At 43.2% G+C, this 14,215-nt stretch overlaps 1 protein-coding gene across 1 annotated transcript; it reads right to left on the bottom strand.

Moving 5' to 3' along the window:
* Positions 1-318: 318 nt before the first annotated feature.
* Positions 319-13,977, bottom strand: CCNH (cyclin H). The gene is made up of 9 exons (XM_062017845.1): positions 13,782-13,977; positions 13,525-13,638; positions 12,176-12,249; positions 11,713-11,923; positions 11,276-11,439; positions 8,215-8,285; positions 5,475-5,586; positions 3,948-4,008; positions 319-503 (listed from the first exon to the last, which is right to left on the bottom strand). The coding sequence occupies exons 1-9, from the start codon at positions 13,896-13,898 to the stop codon at positions 471-473; spliced, it is 957 nt and encodes a 318-aa protein (XP_061873829.1). The 5' UTR covers positions 13,899-13,977; the 3' UTR covers positions 319-470.
* Positions 13,978-14,215: the final 238 nt, after the last annotated feature.

Here is a 14,215-nt window from a genome sequence, read left to right as displayed (position 1 = left end):
AGCCTCTCAGTGAAGGGTTTGTGAGCAGAGCTTCCCCACTGTGCCCAGTGCTGTGGGCATAGCTGTATTTTTAGCTGCTTGCTTCATAAGCGTGGGAATAGGGGAGCAGATCCTGCTCTAAAGTAGGTTTGGGTCTGTTACCGGGTCAGCTTCCGGCATGTACCCACTTCACATGCCCTGCCAAGCTGCAGTCCTACACTTGGGTCACATCTCAGACTGTTCCTGAACCACAGCTCTTTCCCAAGGGACATATTTCTCAAAGATTTCTTACAGATGTTTGATTTTTAGTGGACGAAGGTTTAATGGAACTACAAGTGATTTAGCAACATCAAATTGTTTATTGAAAAGACATGTAAAACTGATAAAGTAAATACCTTGTGACACAGTAGAAACCTGTGGCAGACAAGTGTCAGCCTTGACACCAAGCAGTAGTTTCTACAGCAGGATTCCATCTTCCTTCAAGGTTACACCTACTCCACAAGATCATCATCAGTCCACTCCTCCTAATGGAAGGAAAAGCGATGTCTTGAGCAAAATGGCCTGGCTCTAAGTCAGCAGGCACACAGTCCTGCACATGCTGCCACAGCACTGTCTACTGCCTATACCAGTTAAAGAGAACTGGTTCACAGAGAGAACTTTACACCTGTCTGAACTGCATGTGATGCCAGTAGCAGACTTGAAGATAAAGTTTAAACCAATTCTAAACACAGTGCCTCCCCCTGTTCCTTGACAGATAAGCGGTTGTCAGGACACCTGACCATACATCTCCTGCTGCTCTGACAGCCAGGCAGCAAGAGGCATTTCTCCTCACCTCACAGAGCTCACTTGAAGCAGGAGTTCACACAAGGCCTAGATAAAAGTTACTTGACAAAACGCACATCTGTCTAGTTCCTCAACAGGTTCTCATGGCTAAGAACCGATGAGCAGCAGAAAGGAAAATTCCCTCTCCTTGGAGTCCCCAGGACCTGGATCTGTGTTCAGCCTTGTTCCCACTGCTCCATGTGAGCAGGGTCACACGAGTTTCTTTTTGAATGCTTGGGGCTGTGCCCCAGTGAGACTCCAGTGGAACTGTGATTCCTGGGTTCATGCCCCTGCCAAGCAACATTACCCAGTCTGCTCAGGAAGTAAAGCAGAAATAACTTAAGCAAATATATCACAAAGAAGACTTTAGGCTTATTTTAGCTACTAGTAGCTAATCTCAGAAGAGAGGACTGAAAGCCTCATGGGACTAGACCCTACTTCTTGCTTGTGCAACTATGTCACACTGCTTCTCAAAACCCTCCCCAAAGAAAGTACTCTTTATGACCTGGATTTAATACTAAACAGAAGCATTTTATGAACAACAGAAAGAGTTAAAAAAAAAAAAAAAATTAACTAGTGGTGACTCAGCCCTTTAACCTTACATTTTCCTACCCATGCCTACTCTGGAAGTCATGGAGAATAGTCATTTTAGCAGCAGTTGTTTGAGGTTTAGCTCACGCTGCTTCCCTATGGACAGTGCCGCGAAGTTTTCGGCTCTTGGCCTGAAAAACCAGACTCGAAGTCTGCAACCCAGACTCTAAGTCTGAAAAACCCAGGCTGGAAGCCTGAAACCCAGGCCTGAAGCCTGAAACCCAGGCCTGAAGCCTGAAACCAGGCCTGAAGCCTGAAACCAGACTCTAAGTCTGAAACCAGACTCTAAGTCTGAAACACCCAGGCTCAAAGCCTGAAAAACCCAGGCTCAAAGCCTGAACAACCAGCTCCAAGCCTACTTCATGCGGCGATCAACCCAGGGTCCGATTCTCAGCTGGGTGGGAAGAAATCAGTCCTACTCAATGTGAGTGATAGCAGAAATCTTCGCTTTATTGAGAGCAGGCTTTAACTTATATCCAGCAGCTTCAAAGCTAGCTCAGCAACAGCAGCTAATAGATTACATTCTTATGTTCATCCTACTTGCGGTTTCTGCGATAAGCAAGCTCCCTCACATTTTCCCATCTTGTTTCTCTCCAAAGTTGTTTTCCACCTTGAGCTGTTAGCTGTTAGCTGAAAACAGCCCGACCTTGAGCGGTTAGCTCGTTGGCTGAAAACAGCCCGACCTTGAAGGAGCAGAAAGCGGCCTGCTGTCTGCACTGACTACGTGACAGCAACTGTTTTAACCATGGCTCTGACTCTGGTCTTGATTGTGCATTAAATTCATATAACTAGAACTCAAGATTGCCTTGCCCCGTCGGGCCTAACATTATACCCCGGGATCCATGTCCATTCTCCCTTAACCACTCCTCGACAGGACAGCTATGTCAAGATTTCCACAAGAGACCCTATTGCAAACTTTCACTCCTATCTTGGGCGTTTTACAGCCTTGTCACTTTGACAGCCTTCTCATCAGTGCTCAACCAGTATCTCACGTGTTTCTTCTACCATTGCAATTCAATGACCTCTCCATCACAGCCACAGAGCTGCTATTAACTTCAGCTATAAACTATTAAGAAATAAAATCTTACAAATAGATTGGAAGTGCTTGTGCTTGTATTTACTACAGATGTAGTAATTACTAGAAATGAACCTATACAAGTACAAACCTTGGCAGTTCAGATAAGATCAATATTTAAAACTCCATAGTTTCAGAAGCTGTTAAAACTCTGCAAGGGCTGTCAGCTATGTAAATCGACCCAATAATTTTATTCCTTTGGAAAAAGAACTGTGAATATAAATTGGTAAGAAATTAAAAAAAAAAAAATCAAAACTGCCTCAAACCATAGGGGCATAACCAAAGTAAGAGCCCCTTCAGCTGAAGGCTCCAGAGCTTCACTGGAGCTGGTCTCCAAGTCATTTTGTGAAAATTTGGAAAGTTAGGGAAGTGCTAGTGCTACAGAGTAGCTGGTTCAATTTACTCAAGACTGGCATTTAGAATAAACACCAGTCAAAGTCTTTGCAACATTAAATAGGTATAAAATATGCTTGAGGTTCTACTTTTTGTCAAAATGTATTTTCAATGCTGATTTTATTATTATCTTGAAAAAATAATTTTTACATACTAGTTTGATATTATAGCATCAACCTACTATGAGTATCTATAATAGCAAGAATTATAAAAAAACCCACACATCCTGGATTTCATATTCAGAGTTTCACAGATGATCCTCCAGGCATCTTAGACTAGGATGTTCATTGTTTTCGGTACTAAGAGAAGTCCACTTAAAAGGGATTCTTCACAAACCCACTCCTCCACCAGAATATATTCTCTACAGCTTCCAGTCAATGTTACAGACAAAAGCTTTGGAAGACATTCACATTACATCTAGAGGATTATTTTAATTCTGTTTTCATGTGTTCTCACCCTCCTCAGTCTATTTCCACCTTAGTTTTACTTGGTGGAAATTTACTTGGAGGGTTGCAAGAGGGTTGGCTACCCATCTGTAATTTATGCAAGGCTTGCTAGCAAACTGGCATCTGACTTCTCTTTTGCATAAGAAGCCAAACAAAGCAAATGAAAAGAGTTTCAGAAACTCAGGTCAGCAGACAAAGCACCACATGAAACTTCCATTAACAAAGCCTGCTTGAGTATATTTCAGCATATAGCCTCAGTGCTTGGATTTCTCCTCATGTGTTTGGTTCCTGGCTTTCCAAAACCTCCTTTCACAATGCTCCAAATCATTTTCACAGCTGCTCTCCCTCACTCGCATCAAGGAGACTAATGTTATTCTATGGTTGTTGTATCATTAGTCAAACGTTTCAAAGCACAGGAAGCCCCAGAGGATGGCCTGCCTGTTCTTCCCCTCCAACCCACAAAAGTACACTTCCAGGCACAGGATAGTATGACCTCTGCACACTTGTTAAGAAAAGGTTGCAACGGATTCTTTCTGAGCAATATGTAAAATATTAACAGATACAGAAGTATGTCTCAGTGGCTGTGTCACTTTTGTTTTGGCAGTTAAGAGTGGAAAAACAACTGCAATAGGTTTACTGACCTCATCCGGTTTAGATTTCTTTGCGACATATTCATCATCTTCATAACCTTTCCTCTTCTTCCTAACCCCCATCCAAAACAAAAAAAAAGTGTTCAGGTATTTTTATAAGTCAGTCTCCTTGTCTGGGCACAAGATTAGATTATGGACATATCTCCTGAATTAAAAAACTACCAAACTGCTACTACTAGCAGCTGTTTACATGACACTGATGAGGGAACAGAGGGCACTGTCAGCAAGTTTGCTGATGATACTAAACTCAGGGAGTGGCTGACACATGAGAAGGCTGTGCTGCCATTCAATGGGACCTGAACAGGCTGGAGAGCTGGATGAGGAGAAATCTAATGAAATTCAACAAGGGCAAGTGTAGAGTTTTGCATCTGGGAATGAATCATCCCATGAACATCTCCAGGCTGGAGAATGAATTCTTAGAGAGTAGTACAAGGCAAAGGGACCTGGGGGTCCTGATGGGCAGCAGGATGAGCATGACATAGCAATGTGCCTTCATGGCCAAGAAGGACAGTGACATCCTGGGGTGTATTAGAAGGGCTGTGGGCAGTAGGTCGAGAGAAGTTCTCCTCCCCCTCTACTCTGCTCTTGTGAGACCACATCTGGAATATTGTGTCCAGTTCTAGGCCCTTCAGTTCAAGAAGGACAGGGAGCTGCTGGAGAGATGTCAGCACAGGACCACCAAGATGGAGTGGAGCATCTCCCTTCTGATGAAAGGCTGAGGGAGCTGAGGCCCTTTAGCTTGCAGGAGACTGAGAGGTGATCTCATTAATGTTTACAAATATGTAAAGGGTGGGTGTCAGGAGGATGGAGCCAGGCTGTTCTCAATGATGCCCAATGATAGGACAAGGGGCAATGGGTACAAGCTGGAACATAACAGGTTCCAAAGAAATATAAGGAAAAACTTCTTCACTATGAGGGTGGCAGAGCAGTGGAACAGGCTGCCCAGATGGGTTGTGGAGTCTCCTTCTCTGGAGACATTCAGAACCCACCTGGACAAGTTCCTGTGTGACCTGCTCTAGGTGGTCCCGCTCTGGCAGGGGGTTGGACTAGATGATCTTTCGAGGACCCTTCCAACCCTTAAGATTCTGTGATTCACAGTGCATACTAGAGTGAAAAAGGCAGGAAAGAGAAACCATGAAGTCTTATAAAAACATTAACCCTTTACACAATTCTTATTTTAATCATGTGATTTTTTTAAGTCCTTGATTCTCAGGACATGTGATGTAAGTAGCCAGACCTTAGAAGCCACAAGGGATCCCAGGCGTGTGTTACAAAATAACCAGTATTAGTGCTGGCAGTGCAAACCAACACAAAAGCGGGTGTTTACCTATTACTGAAAGCTCCACTTTGAGTCTTGGTTCTCGGCTTCCAGTAAACATAAAGTAAGCATGTCAACAGACACCCTTCTGTGTACATTTAGATGTTTTCAACCACTCACACAGACGGGAGAAAATGAATGTTTCTAAAGAAATTAAAAGGCAGAAGTTAAACATATGAAAAGAGTAAATATCTACTTACGTGTTTGTATTAAGGGACATCTCTAAGCTGTGACACTTCTCCAGTTTCTGTTTCAGAGCAGCAACCTCTTCAGGCCTTGGCAGTTCATATTTCTTTATCAGATTTTTCATGCCTACAGTGGTAACAACATAACTTTAAGCACAATGAATAATTTCTGCTCTGCTTTTTTGTATTGGGTTTGTGTGGCAAGGTTTTGGTAGTGGGGAGGCTGCAAGAGTGACTCCTGAGAGGCTGCTGGAAGCTTCCCTCATGTCCATAGAGCCAATACCAGAAAGCTCCAAGACAAACTCACTGTTGGCCAAGGCTGAGCCAATCAGTGACGGAGGGGAAAGAAGGGGGAGAAAAATCTACTGCAGAACAGCAACCAGAGAGAGGAGCAGTTATCTCAGAGCACTATCTTTGTGACCCCCCAGGTCAGTGCAGAAGGAGGGGAAGAGATGCTCCAATCCCAGACCAGATTGCCCTGCAGCCTGTGATACAGCCCAAGGTGAGGTTCTGCCCCTGCAGCCATGAAGGCCATGGAGGAGCAGAGATCCACCTGTACCTGGGGAGGACCCCACACCACAGTGAGTGGATGCCTGAAGGAGGCTGTGACCCTGTGGGAAACCCACGTTAGAGTTAAGTTTCTGGCAGGACCTGTTAAGTTTCTGGCAGGTCTCCCATGGGAGGGACACCACACTGTAGTAGAAGAAATGTGAGAAGTCCTCTCCCTGAGAGGAAGGAGCAGCAGAGACCATCTGTGATGAACTGACCTCAACCCCCATTTTTCATCCCTCTGTGCTGCTGGTGGGGAGGAGGAGATAGAAGGAACTGGAAGTGGAGCCCACAAAGAACACAGAGGTGAGGAGAATGTGCTTTTAAGATTTGTTTCTGTTTCTCTCTAACCTACTCTGATTGAATTGCTAATCAATTAAATTAATTTCTCCAAGCCAAATCTGTTTTATCCATTATGGTAATTGCAGTCCTTATCTCAGCCCCTGAGCTTTTCATTCTATTTTGTCTCCCTTGTGCATCTGAGTGGAGTGATAGAGCAGCCCTGGTGGGCACCTAGCATCCAGCCTGACTCTACATAAGTTTACTAATCAGTAGTATGGCTACTGTTATTGCTTATCACTCATAGCTAAGCTTGAGTCAAGAATTTACCCCCCACTTCTCTCATTGCAACAGGAGCCGAGCTTCTAGTAGGAAAACACACCTAAAAAAAAAAATCAGAATAGTACACACAGAAAAAAACAATACGTAAGAAGTTTTGAAGTCTACATCTCTTTAACACTTTGAAATCATCGTATCTAGTTTTTAAACATACTAAAGATAGCAAAAGGCAACATATTGCCATCAGCTGAGACATAGAGCTTACCGAGGGAAAATCCTTGCACTTTGCAAACCAAAGCATTAATTGTTCCAGAACTACTCACTTACAAAACTTCCCATCTCACACAACACTCAAACTTTAAAGGATCAAAGATTACTTATGTAAGACTTCATTATCATCTTACATCTGAGGATTAATTCTAGGTAGTAGCAAGGTACTGCAGAAGCTGCAATGAAAGAATTACACTGAAAGAAGTCCTTTGCATTTTTGATTCTGGACTTCCACAAGGTAATTTAGAATAATGTGGAGTACATGCTACTCTGCTAATAAGCTTCAAAATGCAAGGAATTTTTTGCATTCAGCACTGTACCTCAGTCTTAAAAGGAAAAGATTTATTTCAGTCTTGTAAAGAATGCAAATTAAATTTCCTGCTACCCTACAATAAACAAGGCTTTTTTCCTCTACCACTAGTTCTCTGTACACCTAACCATTTACAGATTATTCAATTTTTCCTTCCAGCCATCACATGTTTCTGGGAGACCAGCCTTTGGGCTAACCTCCAGAACAATGTAGGTGAAGAATAAGTGATCCCAGTGTTCCCTTTGCAATGGAAAACTGAAGATTGGATTTTTTAGCAGGAAGAGAAAGGGAAGAGCATCTTAAGCTCTATAAATTCACTCTCAACTAGGTCTGTAGACCCTGCTGACTCAAGTGGTACATTCAGTACTGAAGTCAGCTGGATGGCATTTTTAATGCTACCACTCTCCTATTTCAAATGCTTGCATTAGCTTAGAACATTACGTCATTATGTACTGGAAATTTCATATCCCAGCCACTTTATTTAAAAAAAAAAAAAAGATAGATCAATGTACATTTCCCATTCCTGCATCTAAACCCTACAAGCATTCTTGATATTTTTTATATATTTCTCACACTATCAAACATAAACACCTTTTGAAACATCTTTATAGTTACAAAACAGAAGTATAAATCCTGGCTCCCACTAGACATTACACATTTAGCTTAGTAAAAGTACCCTCTGGTGGCAGAAGTACTTATGTGCAGGCTTTTGTCCGAAGTGATTTTTAAGATGCAGTGTCTGAAGAGTCATTTCATCCTTATACAGTTACCTAATTCCTAAAACAGATTCCTCACTTTTGAGTCAGCTGCTATCATCTAAATGACTATAACATTTGTCTTCTCAGAAGCATCAGGCCCTTTGCCTTTTAATTTGATTTGTTCCTATCACAGGAAAGTCTCATGTTTTCTCCCCTTGCATCCACATCCTGGGTAGTTTATTTCACTGCCCATGTTTTACTTACCTATGCATGCCCTGAGGTAAAGAAAACCAATTGAAGCACATCTTTCTGCTTAAACCTTTTTGTTTTCACAGATACTGTTTATTATATTTTCCCAATGTTTACTTACATTTCATGCCATCTAGTAGTTTGGCTAAGGATGGTCTGTTTTCTTTCAGCATAAGACTCTCAGATAAATAACTGCAAAGAGACATGGAAGAATAAGGTTTTTTTTGTGGTAGCTACCACTAGTTAACAAAAGTGTATTGTTTATTATTTACAACTGCTACAGCTTTATGATTAGAATTGCTAAGTATACTTTGGTTACATTAAGTGCTATAAAGTGATAAAAAAGCAACAAGATTCTATGAAGTCCCATACTAACATCACACTATTGCATAGCATAACCAATGGAAATGCAAATGTGATAAAAGAGTAGCCTTCAGATAGACCAACAGACAGCAAAACTTGCAAGATGGCATTACTGCTTTTGGTAGCTTGAAAGCAAATCCTAAACACTGCTTGTAAGAGTCTGTGGGTCCCTTCCTCTTCCCTCAGTGATTCAAACTTCCTTTTATTAAGAACATTTCCACATATCCACACCACCTGCATAAAACACCACACATAAGCAACAGTCTTCATTAAGATCCACAACCACAAAGCAGTTCTATCCCTTCCTCAGAATGGATAAAATCTAAATCTGAATACAATCTTACAATCTCAAGACTCCAAACTCTATCAGTCTGTTCAGTCTGTGTTAATTTTAAACTTACTTCCTAGTCACACACAGCTGTATCAGCTGTATGCCCCAGACTGAGGCCACCAAGAAGCTGGTAATTAATTCTGTAAGCTGACAGCTGCTCTTTCAGCGTGAGTGACTGCTCTTGTGTTACTTAACCTTGTGCTGATACCAGAACCGAAGACTAATTTGGAGCCACCTATTAACCAGAGCACGGTGGCACCTGTTTTTTCCGGAAGCTCCAACTTTTTAGGCTGATATCATAGGAGCAACAAGTCTTCCAACCTTCTATGTTCCACCTCTGCAAGCACACCTACTCCGGATCACGAGGCTCGAGCTGTGACTTTTTCTGGTGTCCAGCAGCTCAAACTCAAATAAATAAACATCAAGGTCATAGTATTTTCTTCTGGTGCACTCCAGTGACAGACTGAAGTTTTTTGTAAACATACAAAGATAAAGTTCCCATACTTTGATTTACATGCTATCTGGAAAATATTGCATCTCTTTTTGTAAGCACAGTTTTCTGTTTTTCAGCACAAATAGTACAGAATAGAAACTCGTGAATGAAATCAACAAGTTTCAAGTTATATAAGCACCTGAACCTTTTAACACTACTCTGAGAGGACAGTGAATCCTGCAGAGAATAATCCCATACTGTCTCGTTTTCTGGAACAAGAAAGATGTGAGATACATCTAGAGCAGGTGGAAGTAAACCTCCTTTAAAAAAAACTGCTTGCATTTAGCATCAGCCCTTGCAACCACAAGGGTTACACTCTAGATGTAAAATGATCACTCTCCCCAGCTCTGAGCCAGACCCACTTCTGGGGCTGAACCAATTAGACGCCTCCACGATCATGTTTTAAGAAGCCAGAAGAGGAGGGATCTTCCTGTTCCTTCTTTTTCCATCTGGTAGTGGTGCAAGGAGTTGGAAGAGAGAGAGAAGCAACTATGCAGACTTCAAGGTCAGTGATCATTAAGAACCTCGCATCAGCGGCAGTGATTCACTTCATTAAAGACCCCACATCATGATCAGTGATTCTCTTCATTAAAGACCCCATGCTAGGAACAGTGATTACGGCCAGAGGAGGCTGTGTCCCATGTGAAGGACTCAATATTCACAGAAGCTGCAACTGTGGTGAAGAACCCACACCAAAGTTCATGTAAACTATGCCCAGAAGAGGCCATGTCCCACGTGAGGGACCCTGTATCTGCAGAAGTTGCAACTGTAGGGAAGAACCCACACCAGAGATGTTCATTAAGGAATGCATCCCATGGGAAGGATCCTGTATCAGAGCAGAAGAATGCAAGGAGCAGTCCTCACCTGAGAAGACAGAAGCAGCAGAGCCCATCTGTGAGAGACTGACCACAGCCCCTATTCCCTCTCCCCCTGAGTCGTTGAGGGAGAAGGAGGTAGAGATATCGGGAGCAGTGAGCTGGGCCCGGGAAGAAAAGAGGGATGGGGGAGGGAGATCTTAAAGTGCTGGTTGTAATTTTCTCAATCATCCTACTCTCTTTTTGCTTTCATTCCATTCTGTTTCTTGTAGAATAAACTTTCCTACTTTCCTCAATAAGTCGAGTACTGGAGTCTGTTTTGCCTAGAACCGTAATTGGCAGTAAGACCTCCCTGCCCTTTTCTTAATCCACAACAACTTTGCTTATCTCTTTACTCCCATCTTGGTGAGGCCTCTGCCATCCTAACGAGGGTGGGAGTGTATGGGGGCATCAAGCAAAAGACTGTCATGGTGCTTTATTGCTGGCTGAGCAAAACCACAACACTCACACAGAGCACTGTGTGATTGAAACACTTAATATACAGCGACTTACAGCAACTACCTCAGTTGTTTTTCTGAAGAAAAGTATGTTATGTCCATAAAAAAGATCAAACCAAACTATGGATTTCAGCACTGATATCAAAGTGTTTTGTAACTCTAAAACAGAGAAAGGAAAGAAGGGACTGATCTAAAATGGCGTCTTAAGGTTGGTCCATTTCCATGGAAACCAAAAAGCCGTACCAGCCACTTACAGCACTTAATTCCCGTGTGCATGGCAACAGACAGCTCACTGTAATTTCATTTGACTCTGTAACTTCAGATACCTGGAGGAAACCTTACTTTTTCCTTTAAGTGATTCTTTAGGGGTTTCATACTCTCTTTCCACTCTATTTCCACTTTCTTCATTCAAATCTTCAAGATCATTCTCACAATCCTGTGCTGTCCTAACTAGGCCAAAGTCATCAGTTTGAATTTCTTTTTTCTTTCTCCTAAAGGAATAAAAAACTGGACACCAACTAATTGCATTTATCACTTAATGCTTTTGCAAATGGAAAAATATTACTGGTACTACTTCAGTTTTGAAACACATTTAAAAAAGATACCAGTGTTAACAATCACACACTTCTAGTAGCTAACAACGTCTAGAGTAAGCCAATTCAATGCAAAAATGAAAAAGCTACCTTTCCATATTAATTCCTGCTCTGGAACCACTAGATAATATCGCTGTGAGAGCTATCTGTGAGGGAGGGAAGAGCAGGTACGCATCTGTCAGAGCCACTCGGTTGAGGAAGTCATCGGCAGCTTTTCTCAACACTTCAGGATTCTCCAGCATCGGATAGCGAGTCTAAAAAGAAAGTACTCAGGAATATTTATCTTCTGGTTTGTGAGCTCGGAACACACAATTCAGAAATATTCTACAAAGCTAAAAAGAAACTGCTCATTTTCTTACTCCAAAAACAATCTAAAGACCACAACTGCACCAACTTCCTTCCCAGATATGTGCCTATCACTTTAGAAATTAGACCTTTTAAGATTAAAGGCACAAAAGGAAAAGAAATTATCCAACACAACTGATTTGTGTTACAAACAGAGTATGTAACATATAAAACAACACTACCTTCAGATCAATTAGAAATCCCTCAAATGGCCTGTATGGATTGTGGACAATGAGATGGAAGTTTAGCTGCTGAATAAGCAGCAGTTCATATTCCAGTATTTGTTCAAGAGCTTTTTCCTGTCCAAGAGGGCTCTCCCGAAGGTTACCAACGAACTGTGCACTGGACACATTAAATTCATCTACTTTGCAGGCCAAAAACGCACACGTTAGCCTTGAGATGGGAAAAAACAAACAGTTATATAACATATGCAACATCCATCACGAGTTGCATTCAGAAAATGTCTGTCTTCAAAACACCACGTTCTGAATACTGAAAAACTCTCCAAAGGCAAACTGGAACCCATCATACTTTGTCTTTACTCAGATTTTAAATCTCAAGCTTTCTGATTTTTTTTGCAGATATAAAGATTATAGCTCCAACGTTCCACCTGATAGAAAAACTCAAGATGCATAGATGACTCACATGATTATCCGAGGATGATATTCCATCACTGAGTTATTGAGGTAAAAGCGTTTGAAATACATGCAAGCTGTTCCCTAAATTAAAAATAAACAAAACCATGAGAGTGAGAAGAAAAATAAAAGATAAAAAAAATCACAAAGCAAAACAGGTAAGCCACATTTATGCTACAGACCTACAGGACACACAAAAGTGCTAAGACACACACACCACTATGTCATTAAACATTTCAAAGTCTAACACATTTATGCATGCCAGAACCTTACAAAACAGCATCCTGTCCTCTTGTCCTCCATTTTTAGACATATTTAGGTAGACAATGCTCAAAAAGCCACCATGAGAAAAACAAACAAATAGATATTTAAATGAAATTTAAAACCCAAAGACTGAAAAAAAGGTGCTGAAAGTTATGAGCAATCTGGGCCAAAACATCTGGCTAACTTTTTAGATCAGCAAATTTCCCAACATATTCGACATTTATACTTCTCTCTGTCTCGAGAAATACTGCAGTTCATGCCACACTTCCAAGTGGATCTGAACATCCACTTGGAACGTTGGAAGATGTTTTCCAAAACCATTCCTCGTCAAGTCTGATCCAGAACACGTACTCTAGAAGAGCCATTTCTGAAACCTAAGATCTCACTCCACATTGCATTGTAGCCTACTGCTACATCTCAAATGCATCTTCAGACAAGACATTCTTCAGCTTTGCTACTCACCACACCAGCCACAAAAAGCAAGAACTGACAGGGATAATACAGGTTATACATTTTACCAGCTAAGTGACAAAAGAAGCATGATTTCATTCCCTGCTTCACTTGTAATTCCCCCCTCTCTTCCGAGATGCACTCTTCAATTTAAATTGAAAGGTATTTTTTTTTAACTTTTGTAGGTTAGTTTACTGCCAGGACAGATGCTTGAACCAGCCTTTGTGGCCAGACAAGCACCTGCTCAAGAAAAAGCTAGACAATAGCCCATTTTTGGGACTGTTTTCTTTACCTACAGTGACATCATTTTATTGTATAATTAATCCATATTCATTAGGCTCATTTCTAGTCTTTGCTTAAGTGAGAAGAAAGAAAATAGCAAAAAGTCATCAATGCAAGTTTAGCAGCCATAAGAAACTGGCAGAGATGAGAAATAATGCTCTGTTTTTGAAACAGCTGTGCTGCCCAGAAAACATAAACAGATAAAAAGCAATCTGAAACACAGACTGCAATACTGGAACACAAAACACTTGACAAATAAGTAACAACAGACACGGAGGGGCTGAGCCCGCGTCTCCGTTAGTCGTCCCCCCGCCGCAGGCCATAAGCAGCCGGTGGTCCCACCGAGCAGGCGGTGCCGCTTACCACCACGGATCTCGGCATGGCAGGTTTGAAGACGGCGAAGAAATCCAGCAACCGCTTTTCGTAATGTTTGCATATCGCCAGCTCCTCGTGGGGCTCCAGAAGGGCCGGGTCAGCCTGTTGGACGTTAAGGAGAGAAGAGCTGAACCCGACTGCTTGGCTACGCGTTGACACAGCAGCTTCCTCCCCCTCAGCGGCGCGGAGGAAGTGCCACCCGGCAGAAGGCCGCAACCGCCACGGCCCCTCGCCCCGGCCCGCACCTTCCCGCTCGCCACAGCCTTGGCACGGAACTTGCGGTTGGCGTCGGCCCGGCATTGGGCCAGCTCCTCCTCGCTCCGAAAAGTCCAGTGCCGCCATTGCGTGCTGCTGTAGTACATGGCGATGGTGGCAGCGCCGGTAGCCGCTGCCCGTGCTTGACGGCAGCTCGCTTTGCGGCCGGCGCAGGGCGGGACGGGAGTTGTGGTTGGGCGGGAAAAAGGCGACGAGTGGGGCGAAGCGGGTGCCGGGCCGCGGCGGGGAGGCGGGCCGCGGCGGGGAGGCGGGCCGCGGCGGGGAGGCGGGCCGCGGCGGGGAGGCGGGCCGCGGCGGGGAGGCGGGCCGCGGCGGGGAGGCGGGCCGCGGCGGGGAGGCGGGCCGCGGCGGGGAGGCGGACGAGGGGAGGGCCTCTGCAGTTACGTGGGCTGCAGTAGCCCGG

This window comes from Colius striatus, chromosome Z, assembly GCF_028858725.1.
Source record: "Colius striatus isolate bColStr4 chromosome Z, bColStr4.1.hap1, whole genome shotgun sequence".
Taxonomy (NCBI): Eukaryota; Metazoa; Chordata; class Aves; order Coliiformes; family Coliidae; genus Colius; species Colius striatus.
This window is presented reverse-complemented; position numbering and strand designations above follow the sequence as displayed.

Coding starts and splice junctions, on each gene's coding strand:
- CCNH (XM_062017845.1), bottom strand. CDS start 13,898: ATGTACTACAGCAGCACGCAATGGCGGCACTGGACTTTTCGGAGCGAG. Junction 12,250..13,524: donor CCATGCCGAGATCCGTGGTG/GTAAGCGGCACC, acceptor TTTTTAATTTAG/GGAACAGCTTGCATGTATTT. Junction 8,286..11,275: donor GCAGGAATTAATATGGAAAG/GTAGCTTTTTCA, acceptor GTCTCTTTGCAG/TTATTTATCTGAGAGTCTTA.